The 15,671-nt window shown below is 39.9% G+C and overlaps 2 protein-coding genes across 2 annotated transcripts; one reads left to right on the top strand and one right to left on the bottom strand.

The window, feature by feature from the left end:
* The first annotated feature begins 2,641 nt into the window (after positions 1–2,641).
* On the top strand, positions 2,642–7,887 carry bicdl2l (bicaudal-D-related protein 2-like). The gene is made up of 6 exons (XM_029448456.1): positions 2,642–3,316; positions 3,978–4,097; positions 4,189–4,341; positions 5,491–5,573; positions 5,698–5,818; positions 7,210–7,887. Exons 1-6 carry the CDS (start codon positions 2,774–2,776, stop codon positions 7,555–7,557), a joined length of 1,368 nt encoding a protein of 455 aa, XP_029304316.1. The 5' UTR covers positions 2,642–2,773; the 3' UTR covers positions 7,558–7,887.
* Positions 7,888–8,548: 661 nt separating this feature from the next.
* abhd11 (abhydrolase domain containing 11) lies at positions 8,549–14,413 on the bottom strand. The gene is given in 7 exon segments (XM_029448455.1): positions 8,549–9,949; positions 10,157–10,338; positions 10,813–10,983; positions 11,817–11,990; positions 12,349–12,474; positions 12,476–12,485; positions 14,110–14,413. Coding segments are annotated over 7 exon segments (924 nt in total). The 5' UTR covers positions 14,235–14,413; the 3' UTR covers positions 8,549–9,813.
* Positions 14,414–15,671: the final 1,258 nt, after the last annotated feature.

Raw genomic sequence — 15,671 nt, 5'->3', positions numbered from 1 at the left:
GTCTTCCTTCCACACGCTGGGATCTGTTTTCTGTTGAGTTTGTATGTGACTAGAAAGTAAATCAGTCCTGTCGAATTAGTCTCAACCTCCTTTAATCCCATCTTTGTCTTTTTGTTTACTTTCTCATCACGAGTGGCCAGCTGAGACTCCCTCTGTTAAACTCCACAGAAGAGAAGGTTTTATCTAAACTGCACTTTTATCAAGAAGAGTATCAAGTAACTGGGTAAAACAAAGAAATGATCGAGTACCTGTGAGCACACAATCCAGAGATATTATGCAAGTGGAGTGAAATGTGTTTTTAGTGACATTGACATTTATTTTCATTTGTCAAATATTTAATAAAATTCATAATGGAATTTATATTTAGATAAATTAAAAGACCTTCTCTGTGCTAGTATTTATAAACCAAGTGTTTTATATATTTGGTAAACTCAGAGCTGGTAGTTTTGTTCTTGTTGTACAGCATGTGGACAGTGTTACAAGACAAACATTTAACGTGTAGTTTTTCAAAAAATGCAAATTATGCTAAATTACTTTGCCTCTTTCTGTTTTACTAAGTTACTGTTATTCCCTAAAATATTACCAAAAGAGCAGAGCTGTAAATACTGTCACAGAGAAAGTGGTCCACTTTCTATAATTAGGTTTAACCTATTTAGAATAAAATGTAAATTGTAAGGGGATGATGTAAAGAATAACAACAGTTTTACTCCGAAGGCTGGATTCTACCTTCTTAAGCAGTGACCTACTTCCTGCAAAAGAATGTACAAAGTGCAGCACATACAATGTGGTGCACAGCTTTTAGAGGGACACTGAGAAGGAAAACCCAACAAGTGTGAAAAGATAAAGATAAAAATAGGTCTATAGTTTAAGTTTAGAGTACATGACATTATGACAGTACATGATGGAGCGCGGGTCGTGGATCGATTCTCGGCTCCTCCAGTCTGCATGTCCTCGAGCGAGATATTGAACCTCAAATGGCTCCCAAAGGCACAGCCGTCGGTGTGTGAGTGTGTGAGAAGGAACATTAAATTAGATGAGCAGTGTGGCACCCTGTGTTGCAGCCCTGCCATCATTGTACAAATGTGTGTGTGAATAGATTGATGATGGCTGTGTTGTTCATAAGCACTTTGATTGGTCGGAAGACTAGTGAGGTGCGTTAAAAATACAAGTGAAGAATGTGACAAGACATGACTATGTAAAGCTGACAGAACACGTGGCTGTCTGAACAAAGTTGTTTAATCGGCCGTATAATAACTGATAATTGCAGTGTAGTTTTGTTGTTGTTCTTTGGCTGCAACCTTCAAATCAACTCACACATGCATGAAAATATTAATATCCTCTTGTGCTCAATGCAACACAAATAAATCACCAAGTATTCAGTTATAAAAAAGGGACGAGTTAATGTGTCACTGACACATACAAGGAATTTGACTCTTTGTTTGCATTGCTCTTAATGTACTGACAGACATACACATAACCGCTAGGAACAAGGTAAACAAATAAAGGTGTGTGTGTGTGTGTGTGTGTGTGTGTGTGTGTGTGTGTGTGTGTATATATAAATAAATACCTGACAAAGAATAAAATAAAACCTATATACAAGTGAAGTGTCAACAAGGATAATCTACTGTCATTGTACGACAGCGTTGTGCAACAAAATACAGTTGTAGTCTCATTCTGCTTCATAAGAAAAACTCAATTATTGAAGTTGTGGTGCATTTTGGAGGATGAGCTCAGGAGTCTGACAGCCTGAGGACAGAAGCTGCTCTGTAGTCTGGTGACACGACAGCAGATACTGTATCACCAGACGGCAGTAGGGTGAACAGGCTGTGGTGGGTATTGTTCTTTATGTCCTTTGGGCTCTTCTCAGGCACCTCATCCAATGATGTAGACAGGGGTGTGAGCCTTCTCTTCTTTCTTTTTTTCTAAAATCACTCTCGACTCCTTGGTTTTGCTGACGTTGAGCAGTAGGTTGTTCTCTGAGCCCGACTCTGCAACACTGTTGATTTCCTCTTTATAAGAAGCCTCATCATTGTTTGTAATCCGGCTTATGTGTTCTATAAATGGTTAACAATGCAAATAGTGCAAAGATATAAATACTGAATGGCTATATATGGACTGGATTAAAGCATGCTGGATTTATATTGACAGTGACAGATGATATGTACATATTAAAAAAATGTATGTGGGAGATTTGTCACCAAACATTTCCGTCTTGACTAAACTGCAAGCAATGAGTACAAATGGTGATTTCCCCAAAGCATTTCAATTCCAGAAATAAATCGATGACTAAGCGAAGGGGAAAAACATTTCCTTTAAAACCGACTGTAAATTACTTCTTCTTTTTTCCTTCCTAGGCCACCATCTCCAGCCCTCTGCTCTGTGTATTTGCATTTCTTGATAAAAGAGCAGCGTAAATCAGGTATCATGCATCAAGCCTGAGTAATCTGATTGTATAAAAGGCCCTCCTCCCTTTGTGCCCTCTGCAACTCTGGTATGTTTGAATGTCACGTGTTTGTGTCGTGACTGTAAAGGAGGAAGAAAACACACGGGTCCACATGAAGCCACAGCCTCCAGTGACATCACATCATGTCATGTTGCGTCTCTGTCAAGACGCACGCAATTCAGGAAAAACGAGTTTGGAGACATTTTGTTTATCACCCTCCCTCCTTGTTTTTGTCTTCCTCTTGCTCTTTTGAGTTTAGATATCAGTTGACTGTATGCTCCGATGGTGTAATTGACTCTACTTCTGCCTGTGACTTCTACCACGCTGATCATGGACCCCATTCAGCCTTTCTCAGTCCTCAACGAGAGGCTGAGACCTTCATTCTCCACCAATGAACAGCTGTACTCCTCTCTGAACAGACTGGAGGACAGTCAGTTGGGCTCGCTCAGGAACAAATCCCTATCTTACCGACCTACAGTTCTGACAACCAAACGAGAAGTCGCCTTGACCATGACAGAACCAGAAGACCCAAAGGAACCTGAAGACAACTCAGAGCAGGAAGATCCGGTCTCTGATGAAGGAACTTTTGCAGATTTGTTGAAAAACTCATTCCTCATCAACGAGTTAAATTTAACAGATTTTGGAGAAGAGGAGCTGGTTGACGAGGACACAGGCGTCTCCTCGTCTGAAGAGAAAGACAATCCAGGTGAGCTGATCTCAGAGGAGACAGAGGACTCCTCAGAGTCAGTAGCCTTGGACGGTAAAGGTGGGAGCTCCTTTCAGAGGAGCTACATAAACAGGACTTTACCAGACCTGATCAACAGTGGCAGGCCGCTCAGCAGACGTCGGACACTGGGACATGTCTCAGACACGGTAGGATAACAGTTTTTATATATGTCTTTCTATTTAAAATGAGGGACAGGTTGTTGCTGTCCTGGAAAATCTTTCTTTCACAGTGCATGAATTTAATTAATTATTCTGCAAGACTTGCCAAACAAGAAAACCTGTTATACAGGGAGGAGGCATTCCCAACAGTCAGTCAGGAATGTACTAAATGCAAAAGCACAAAATTAAAGATGCAAATTTGTTTCCTAGAACACCATTAAATCACATACTGCAACATAACAGAGTATGATCAAAAGGAGTTGGTTGTTCTGACGTCAGAAAGCAGTAAACTTCAGCGCGCAACGACTTCTATGATTTGTGGTTATGAGTGGGAAGATGGAAACAGTGATGGTGGGAAATGTTTTGTGGCTCATACTCATACTCATCTTGATGTGTCTTTGTGTGTGTTTCTATGAATGCATTCATTTGTACATATTTGCAGTGCTTGTAAGTGATGAATAACACTTCAGCCGGTGTGACTGGATTTCTTGATTACAGTTTTACTCGGGGATCTAGATTAGCAGTTTCTGTTTACATTGTGTTCAAATGTCAACAGGTTGTAGTTTCTGTGTGCGGGCCTGCAATTATCTGCACAGCGAAAAGTGATAACTTGTGAAAATGAACTGATGTGATATTTTATTGTTTGCAGCTTAAAGAAGTGCGAAGAGAGGTGGAGCTGTCTCGGAGACGAAGTATCAAGCTTAAGGCGCAGGTGGACAAATTACAGGAGAGCAGGGAAGGTCCGGGATGGAGCAAACACAGAGAGAGGGTAAAGGTCGAACACAGTGCCTGGGTGTAGTGTGCGTCTGCATTACTCTGCAGCGATGTTTTTCATTTATTTCTGTTCATTTCTACTCCAGGTCACGGAGGAGGTTCAGTCAATTCTGAGGCTGCTGCGCCCGCTGACAGAGCCAGAGTCCAACCCGCCTGAACCCTCTCCTAGGGAGAACCGCCTAGACGCTTCCCTGGCCCAGCTGCAGAATGTGGCCTGCAAACTGGCAACCAGCCAACAGGTGAAGGCAACACCCACTGAGATAAAGCTCATACCCTTATCATGTATCATAGCTCAGTTTGAGTTGTAGAAGGAATGTTACCTGGAAGAATGTTTGCTTTGCACAAACTAGTGAAACTAAAGGAAAGGTGGCTAATTATTGACATTTAGAAATCATGATTTGTTTCTGAATTTCTACGCAAGTGAGTACTTCACACCCAAAATTATGATTTGTATAGCTATTACTGTTAGTTTGAAATTGTGAAGAAACCTATGTTAATCTCACATGCCTCCACAGTGAAAGAAGAATCCAAAAACCAAAAAGAAAATTCTTGATGAATTGAAGTAAACAATATCAAAACATCAGTATACAAACTCTCACACAACTCGTGCAGTATAATCCAAGTCTCATTTATCCAGTCGTATATTCACTGCTTCCCAAACACTTGCATTTCTGCTAAAACTTTACAATTTAAACACTTCTGCATAAACAGTCTCACACTTGCGCAGGCGCGATACTCGTCCGTGCGAGTACTGTTTATGCAGAAGTGTTTTAAATAGTAAGGTTTTAGCAAAAATGCAAGTGTTTGGGAAGAAGTGAGCATACACAATGAGAATTAGATTATACTGCATTGCTTATACTACCCCATTTACTTCAATTAATCAAGAATCAAAAATTCATCAAAGGTTTTCCTTACAAATTCAAGGTAACGCGGGGCGAGTAGTTGATATACAAAGGATCATTTTGTGGGTGAAGTATTCCTTTTACTTAATAGAAGTAGTGGCACCAGCCTATTTAAAGATGTATCCATCTGCACATTCTAAAAGACTCATTATTACATGTTTGGCATCGCAGTCTCAACGTAGTTAATGAACTACAAGCCTTAAAATATACCCTGTGACCTGTAGGCCTACATAGATCTTACAGCTGACTCACATGGTCCCTCCTAATGAGGAATCTTCCTCATTGCCCAGCTATGTGGCCTGACAGGTTTACAAGTGACAGTATCAGTGATCAGTCTTTCTGGTTTTACTGAATTGTAGAGAAAGGCACAAGATGTGTGACTGATGGTGGGTTTGAATCATGTTAACAAAGATAATGAAGTTAGAGGCAGAGAATAACGAGTTGTGACAGAACATAACCTGCCTCCCTTGCTTGTTCATTCAATAGTCCAAATCTGGGAAAGGAAAAGGAGCCGAGAACAGCGCTATTCTGCAGCAGGCACTACGAGACAGAGATGATGCCATAGAGAAGTGAGTACACACAGTCACATGCTCTAAATAGCAAATCAATCAAGATGTACGGGGGAATTAAAGGAAGCTGAAAGATATGAATCTATTTTGAGGAATGTGTCATTCTTTCTGTTCCGCTGTGCAGGAAGAAGGCGATGGAGGCCGAGCTGCTGCGGAGCAAAACGGAGATGATGATGCTGAACAACCAGCTGCTGGAGGCCGTACAGAAGCGTCTGGAGCTGTCGCTGGAGCTCGAAACCTGGAAGGTAAAACCTAAAATGAGTTTAACGTTTAACAGAGACAAAGACAGTGAAGCAACTGAAAAGGAACAGTGTAATCACTGAACAAATAAATAACTAAAATATGAATAAAAGAGTCATATTGAGAAAAATCACACACAAACAGACACACATCTAAACATGATTCATTCAGGACTGAAGTGTTCAGCTGTAAAACACACACAAAACAAACTAGAATTCATTGAGTACAGTGTATGCAGGCGTTACTGCCAGCTGGTATCCTGCCATAGTGTTTTGGTCCGAGGCACATGTGTTTATCTGGTGAGCGCTAGCCTTCCTGCAGGCTTAAACTGAAACTACACTGTAACTTTGCAAGTGTTTCCGAATTTTCCTCTCAGCTGTACACACAAAATCAAAGCCGATTTCCCCTAACCTACTGTAGAATTTATTTTATTTTTGTTTAACATATTTCACATCCGCAGAAAGTATTGCCTATTTGGAGCTGAAATACCAACATGTTAGCATCACTATTACAATATTTATATATATATATATATATGAGACGCAATTATTGTTTTCTTTGTCGATGGTCCCTTGCTTTGTTGAATTTCAGTGATTTGACTAAAAGCATAAATCATTTTGAGATGGTGTAATCTAGTTTAAAACTATTTTGTACAATAGTCACCAAAACACACACTAGGAGTGGAATTGGTCATTTGAAAATGTATGGTAAACATAAAATGATGAATACCAGTGCAGTGCCAGTATTGCTGCTTGCAGCGTTCGAGAACTGCTCATTGCTTGTTGACAGTGAGTGGTGGCCTGTGGAGCCCTTCTGCGGATGACTTGCCCAACCCGTCCTCAGAGCCCTGAAGCCTCGCCCCCAATGCTGCACACAGCGCTGTTCGATTGATTATTAAAAGTTAATTAATATTGAATGCTTCTCATGTCCAAATTACCCAAGATTCAACACTGCACTCCTGTGTGTCCCAAACATTATACTAGACAGATGTGTTGCGATATGCCAAGAACATACCCAAACAAGTACACAGACAAATAGAGATATTTCTTATGGCATATCCTATGACTTTTTAAAAACAACTTTTTAAATTATTCTTTAAATGGTATACTATACTATGAATTGCTTTTGTGGCATACTATACTATGACTTTTTTAAACATATTTTTATAAAAAGCCATGAAACAATTGTGCAGTCCGTTAATCACTCAGTGTGGCTTGCTCTGAAACCAGCCATGTAAAATGTAAATAAGATTCAACAAAGATCCCACTCAGTTTTAAATCTGGTTTATCGCATGCGTTAAGTCTCGGTTTCCCACATGTCTCTCGTCACTTTTTGTAGATTTGAAGTTGCAGTGTTTCTTGTGCTCTGACAGCATGTTTGTTTTCCTTTGACTCAGGAGGACGTCCAGCTGATGCTCCACCAGCAGCTGCTGAGTCAGCAGCAGGCAGAGGCCCAGAAGAAGCCCTCCGGCCTGGGCCTCCTGAGGAGAAACAACAAACCGCCCATCCAGCGTCCAACCAACTTCCCTTTGTCTACGCCTGTCCCTCCCACAACCAACTCCAAACAAATCTTCATCCCCAGATCTGCGGATTCCGCTGGTCCGACTCCCAGCACGCCTCCTTCCACCCCACGCAACTGGCTGGACAAGTTTAGGAGGCCAAGGAGCAGTCGTCAAGGAGACCGGGATGCAGTGGGGCAGGAGTCAGAGGGCGACAAAGGCTTCCAGGTCGTATCACTCGATTGAAGCAGTGATAACGATCATGTCTAACAATATAAAGTCAAAAATGTTTTGCTTATAGTCACTTTGTTTGAAAACATGCGTTGGATCTTTGACTAGTCATTTATGTATAAAATATAAATATGAGCCATATATTTGTTCAACACTTGAATACCTTCCACTTCATATCTTGAATATTGTTGTCATGTTGTAAATAAATGAAATTCTTAAGCAAAAGCTCCTTCAAACCTCTTGCTAAGTCTGACTGCAGTATATTCGTCACTACATCACTTTAAATCTTTATTGTATTCACTTTTGCTTGTTGCATTTTCAAGATTAAAAGAAAACAAGATTAAACTTTGTTGCACATTTTTCCTTTTATTGTATGATTCCAGTTTGTACATTTTCAATAATATATAATCCACTCCTATATGCTTCTTGTCCACATTTAAATGTATATATGACATTATCTAGAACGAGTGCCACTATTGGGCAACATGTTCAACAAACTGACTTATGTAGCCACAGCAAAGTTACACCTGATGACAAGAGAAAAATGCATGCTCACAGTGAAACAATATACAATCCTGAACAGATGATTAGTCTTCAAAATACTTTTCAATGCGATTGAATCAATTCACGTTTCTATATTGATGACACGGAGTTCTCCCTTGACATATTCTTGTCCCACGGTAAAGCTACAGAAGCTGAAGCAGGGCCTGCGTTTGAACATCAGCGAGACCCAACACACTATACTAATCTTTCCTGTGGTTGAGAAAAACGAGGGGGAGCTTCTCCACTAACTGGAGCTTTGTAAAAGAAAAAGAAGCCGAGTTTCACTCAACTAAATTCTGATAATTTAAAGCCTTTTAGACTTCCGTATTCACATCAAACAAACATAAAACACTGTTGTAAACATCTAGCGCCATGAAGGGATATACACCCCAATCTGTTGAGCTTCCTTGTGAGAAAATTCACACAGAACTGGCAATCCAGCTGCCAATCTAACGTCAGCTAGTTGTTAGTGTAGAATAAAAGTTTTTATTTTTTTTATCATCAAGTTTTACAGAACTGGAAAAGAGCTCTTGACAAAAGAGGTACACATTTACAACACCCTGCTTATTCATACAGATGGCAGTTTCACTACTGGACCGTACTGCTCAAACCCATGGAAACAGAACTTATATTAACACTGTTACATTTAAACAACAACATACATTGCTGCAGCATATATTTGTGAGATATCCACAGAGCTCTTTAGTCGTAAAGATAAGCGAGATACGGATAATAACTCAGTAAAACATGTTTCTTCAAAACACTGACCAAATACACAACAACATTACTACGGCTTATTGCCAGACAGACAGGAGAATAGTTTAAGTTTTTAATAATTAGCATATTCACTCGTAACCTGAGATATTCAGGAAACAGATTGTGAAAATTCTGCATTTAAATGTTTCAGCTTGTTTTTCCATAGATAATTATGTTAATAAAAATATAACCAGCACTCTCGATGACCTCTAGTTGTGACAAAGTCACTGAACTCTAAATCCCCATCTCTGACATACAGCAGGTACAGAGAGGAGAGGATGTGAGAAATAAAGTTACATATTGAATATATCACTATTATCAACCTTAAAATAACTTTCTACAACAAACGCTCTGTACACCAAGGCTGCATTATAGCCTTTTTGCAGAGCTTGAACCTCCTGACATGATGCCAAACTCCCTTTGGAGTCATCTTTTAATTTGCACTTTCTTCACTCAGCTTCTCGGATAGACCATTTGTTTCATTCCAGTGCTGTCAAAAGTTTCATATCAAACCCTCTTACTGCTGGTGCACTTCAGCAGTCCCAGATTATACTTGGCCTAAAGCCACTTTTCTATCTTACTGGCATAAACGTTTCAACTTAAAGAAAGCACTGTGCAAATGAGAGTTTCTTTGGATTAGTACATCACCTCCAAAACAGCCCTGTTACATATCGTCTACCTGCTGACCTACAAATCAATGAAAACGCATCTAGAAACCAGACAATCTAGTTACACTACTTGTCTGGCAGAAAGACTAAATTAAAGAAAAGTTCACCTACGCTACACTTCACTAATATTTTAAAAAAGGACTGACTGTTGTAAAAAGGTGAGTTTGGTCCAGTGTTGGCAAATATTAGCATCATTTATAACTCCACTTGCTCCTGCTGAAGCTGCTGAATACTAACTGTCATTTTCAGTGAGGGCACGCTCAGGAGTGCTGAGCATTAAAAAAAGTTCTGAGGCAGGAGGCAGCTAGGACTGGAGGAAGGAGATGATGGAGCTGATGAAATCTAAGGGTTTATCTGCGTGGATCCAGTGGCTCGCATCTGGGATGTACTGGATGTCAGCGTTGGGGAATAGCCTCTCGATCTCTGGGTAATCGTCGGAGCTGGATCAAGATTAAAGACAAAGAAGGAATCAGAATATCAGGTAAAACGGGGTGATGCGAGGGCAAAAGACACGTGAGGAAGATGAACAATTAACAGAATAAAAAAAGTTGATTATATCTGAAAAACAGCTCGATCGAGAATACATTTAATATAATGTTAACCTAAGACTCAAGGATATGGATCTCTCCGTGTCTGTGGTGTCATACCTGATATAGGCAGAGCTGGCGCCACCCAAAAACATTGTAGGTCCGTCATAGACGGTGTCGAAGCTGGGGAAGCTCATGATGTCTTCAAGGTGCGCCGAGATGGCACTCAGGTTGACCCTCCACTCATAGTGGCCATTGTGCTCCACCAGGTTAGTCAGCAGGAACTGACGCACTGAGCGCTCCTGAGGGAGAGAAGATACGTTTATTATGATTAGACTGAAACAAATGGTTCAGAGTTGGACTTTAAAAGCGGCTATAATCAATACTTTTATATTAATAATGGATCACATGACTACTTGTATGTGAAGGGGGTTGCTTATAGTGATGAGCCCACAGAGAATTATCACCAGACACTGAAAATGCGATATCATTCTGCCCATTGGGATATGGATATAGACAACTAGTCAAAACAAGTTTGCCATATCAACTTTATTAAGTGATAATATGTCAGTGTTGTTGAGAACTTGATTCTGCTGTCAGTTATTGAAGGTACAAATATCAGATACAGGAAATGACTTGACAAGAAAAATAAAGTGCACTCCTGGTAAACTATGCCAAGTTTAATGTATTAAAGAAAAGCTGACATACCTTTGTACTGTGCATACACCCTACCCTATTTCACAGTGAGTAGTGTGAAATCAAAAAGGAGTCCTGACCTTGACTAAACTGCGCAGCTGATCCTCAGCCATCCTCCTGGCAGTGGACCGCGGGATGTCACTGGAGATCTTCACTTCCTGCATGGCCTGGATGTAATAGCGGAAGTTGGTGCGTGTGGTGGTCTGGGCTGGACTGATGTCCACTACCACAAGCCTCTCCACTAAACCAGACTGCAAACAGAGACAGATAGATTGGGGGAAACGTAATGACTTTTCTTTTATACCATCCCATCCCCTATGACAGTTTCAAGATGTTTGCATTGCATACTATAATATGCCATGTTTTATGATTTCTTATGGCATACTATACTGACATTGTTTATGGCATAATATACTTTGCCATTTTCTATGATTTGTTTGTGAGCATTTTTCTGAAATACTAAATAGTTTGGATATTGTGACACAGTATGACATTTCTCATGGTATACTATATAATGGCTTTTTAACATATTATACTATACTATGACTCATACTCTGGCTTTTTATTTTTATGGCATACTCTTATACGAGTACCAGGGCTCAACAATAAGGACCGTCTTATTGCCCTGGGCAAGTAAAATGCCACGTCGGGCTTGTAAATCTAGCAACTCAAAAAAGCAAAAAAATAATTAAACACATAATTTCTTCCTGAGCTGATGATTTAAGTAGCGAACCATCTTACTTCCTTCTCACCTCTGTTGAGTACCGATGCTGTTATTATATTATAACGGCTAATAAATAAATAAAACAATTTGCATAGGAGCTAGTAAATAAATTGACCTCAGGCAAGTAGATTTCTGAAAATAACAAACATTAAAGTTGAATGAACCCCTAACAGGTAGGAAAAGAGACGTCATTGCGGAGAAACGAATGACAAAATGGAAGCAGGGCAGCTAGGCGTGGCATGAAGTACAGAGGAGGATTATTAAATTCAGAGATGACAGGAATGTAGAGGGAAAAGTGACTCCCAGTGACAGGACTGCAGCGTCACCATTATTTCAATGTGACGTTTCTCAGCTGCTAACCTGCGTCAGGGCAGTCGTCATGGCCGTTTTCCCTCCCATGCTGTGGCCGATGAGGACGCACTTCTCGATGTGCAGCTTGGCGAGGAGGTGTGTCAAATCATCGGTCATCGACTCATAGGTCAGCACTGAGCTGTGAGGGCTGTTTCCATGGTTACGGGCATCTACAGTCAGCACCTAACTGGACAAAGGACAGTTAGGACTTGGAATAAGAGCGGAAACAAAAAAATACTTTTATGTCAGCTCGTTTTTTTTTTGTGTAGCTCAGAAAAGGGCATAAACAAAGGCTGTATTGTGCACATGAGATGAGAAGCAAGCCAAAGAGCAGAGTATCTGTCAGTATTTATTACAATAATACAGTCTGCCGAGGAGTTGTATCAAATGACTGGAAGCACAATGGTTGGTTGTGCGTTCCCATGCATGCTTTTGTTAGAGGGCTAGTGTCTGGCTGCTGAGAACAAAGTCTAACACATAAAAAGGTGAATTGTTTTTGGTGTAACAATAAACAGGTGTGATGTCTTCATCACTGCATTACCTTTCGGCCTGTGCGTTGCACCAAGGACTTCGCTATTGAGTGGAAGTTAGATTTGCTGCCAAAAAGGCCGTGGAGAAACACCAGGGGAGTGCTCTCTCCCTTCCCATCGAAGACATCATAGGTCAAAGTTGACCGGGCTGGGGAAAAAACATCCATGTTGATTAGTTAGACTTTGGTTACGTCTGTGGTGAGAATTATGCCACTATTATAGGAACAGTATTAAATGTAAGATATAAAACTCTGCAAATTGATGAAACTGTCAAGGAATGACAGTGAAAAAGAATTTGCAGAGCATCTTGTTTTCTAAATTGACCCATTCAAAACAGGATTTATGGGGATATAAGATTCAAGGAGAAGAAGGCCAGGGTCAGCACTGTTAAATGACTTGTCACTTATTAAGTTTAAACTGTTTTGCTTCCACTGGTACAACATGATGTAAGCATACAGTACATGTACAATTGTTTATTAATGTTTAAGTAATATTTTATATAAAAAACACAGCATTTCACTTGACATTTGTATATGAAATGTGCAAATTGAAAAATGTCATTTACCTCATATTTAAATATGCAAATACAGATGTTAACGTAACAGTATACAGAGATTAGTCGGAACTACATGACTACCTATACAATACAATAGCTCTGCTTAAAAACAGTCTTTTATATTCAAGTTTAGTTGAGATAATGTCATAAAAGATGTTGATTAAGCTCTATTAGGGTTGTGACTAACAAATATTCTTATTGATTAATCTGTTAATTAGTTTTTGCTTTTGAGCCCAAAAATCGAGAGAAATAAATTAAATATATATAATAATAATATAAAAGACAGAAAGATATTCACATTTGAGAAGATAGAACCATCAAACATTTGGCATTATTGCTTGATGAATGACTAAAGTGATTATCCTGCTGTCAACATGGTATGTCCTGTGGATCAACTCACTGATTAAATCACACACAACAGCACACTATGATCATTTCAAAGGCCCTTTTGTGATTGTGTTGTAACGGCACTAAGTGTGCATGTAATATTTATTTTTCTCTTCAAAATTTTAACACTGTACTTTTCATAGATTCAGAATGTGTTGCCAATAAATCAGATTGCATTAGCTACACCCCTAGTACACATAGCTCAATCTGAAGCAGGCTAAAGCCTTACAACAACGGTGCTAACACGCCTGTGTGCACGGAGATCTACATGGATGTAGCCTAAATCCCACCTTCAAACTGAGAGGGGTATCAATGTGTGTACAGTATAATGCAATATTAAAGACATTAGGTTGAAACTATTCCTCTCTGAACCAGTTGCAACAAAAACCGAACAGTATAACATTCATAATTATAGGATTTATTAAAAAGGAGTGTTGTATGACAACCGAAATGTTAGCTAGGCTTACCAAATACACTGGTAGTTTAGCGTTGATGTAGCTGAATATACAAGACTGCAATTACCGTTGTATTTAGCTACATAACCAAAATAGGATAAAGCAGACAGACACACGGACAGTTGTTGATGATAGCTCGACTGCAGGTTAACTCTCTTGCTAACCAGGAGTCTGAATGTCATTTATGTAAACAGTGTAAAGTTAACGGTTAATACAGATGCAAAGACACGACACGGTGACAAGGTCCAAAGGTTGAATAACGGACAGTTTTAAAAGAGAAACATTTGGACTGACATGTCCACCCAGCAGCACCACACCACGCGACAACCCAGGCAGACAGAGGGCATCAGTTAGCCGGGGAGCTAGTAGGGTACCTGGATGAGCTGGCTGTCCGGACCGGGGGAGCCACCCCGCACACATCCTGCTGTCCGGCGAATAAACGACACGACGGCCGCCCGCTCAGCAGTCCTCTCTGGATAAGGCGACACAAAGCACTCATGGCAGCATATGCTCCGTTACCGGCTTCGACAAACAGTATGTGAGTTTAAACCATAGACTGTATAAACACGGTTACAATGACAGCAGAGAGTCGGTGTGCGAGTACACGGAGGTCGAGATTGAATGGAGCTTCACTACGGCGTCAACAGCTGATACTGCGTCATGACGTATGACGCACCCGACAATTTGTGTTGGTCTTCGCTCTTCTTCTTGTTCTCTTGGTTTATAGACGGATCGCAAAACACTTTGAGGTGCATACCGCCACCTACTGTACAAGAGTGTGTGTCATGCCATTTTACCCATGATTTAACTTATTTTAAAGCCACACACGTTGTGTCACTGACAAGTTGTGTTGCTTTCCCCGATTTTAATCTCTTAGGCTCTGCAAAGATGAGAACATTTATTTATTCTTGTCTATTTTTCTCATCTTCTACGGATGCACCCCCTGGCATGTTTGAATGTGTGAATTTTGCACCGTTTCCAATTGTCAAAATGTGTGACATGTGCAATTTGTTTAATAAAAAGCAATATGGAGCATTGTCTGTTTAAAGTAAATATCCCGATTGAGCTGGACATGAAACATAACACATATTTATTTATACTGTCATTTGATTATGATTATGATTTATTATGAATATTTGGTTTGACCTTAGAGAGCTGGCTTCAATCTAGGGATATAGGCTTTTTTAAAAACTGTTTTATTGTAAATCATAGATTTAGTTAGTAAAGAGTGTATATTAGGATTGAACTCCAAGTTAACAGGTTACACAATGAGCTAAATATATGTGTAAGAGACTTTCTTTGCTTCATTCATTTATTTTGATTGAAAACGACCCTAGACTTGAGTTAACATTTCATGATTTCACATGTCCAAGTGGATTTCTTTTCTCTTGCATTAATGCACTGTTCAACAGGACTGTAGTCTGAAACACGCTGCTTCTCTTTCTAATATATCTACTTTGCATTTGGACAATAAAGGAGAAGGAAAAAGTAACAACACATGTAAAATATACACACTGCTTTGTTGAGCCACTAGGTGGTGGCACAGTGTGAGCTACACCATCCCCAACTAAATGTTTTGATTACTGCACTGAATAAAGCGGCTCCCACTGTGAGGACAGCTTACAGTAAATGATCAGGTAATCCATTGTCTTCTACACGACAAACAAGTCTGTGGGGAACAAACATGTGATTGTTTTGATAGTAAATGTCATCCTGCGCAGGTTACTTAGCCGTTTTAGGAAACGTTAAAACACCATTTAAGTGTGTGTCTACTGCTGCATTGTATATTACTTTCCACTGCAGAGGTAACTAATGTGTGTTGTATTTTATAACTTTTTAATATTTTTTTTGTATTGTCCTTATGTTTGTTGCTCCTCAGGAACATAAAACAGCCCTTCAGTCTATGGGCCTGCAGAACCTGGCCTCCCTTGCTGCG

Source organism: Cottoperca gobio, chromosome 14, assembly GCF_900634415.1.
Source record: "Cottoperca gobio chromosome 14, fCotGob3.1, whole genome shotgun sequence".
NCBI classification, from domain to species: Eukaryota; Metazoa; Chordata; class Actinopteri; order Perciformes; family Bovichtidae; genus Cottoperca; species Cottoperca gobio.
Note: the sequence above shows the minus strand (reverse complement) of the source record. Positions and strands in the feature narration are given on the sequence as shown.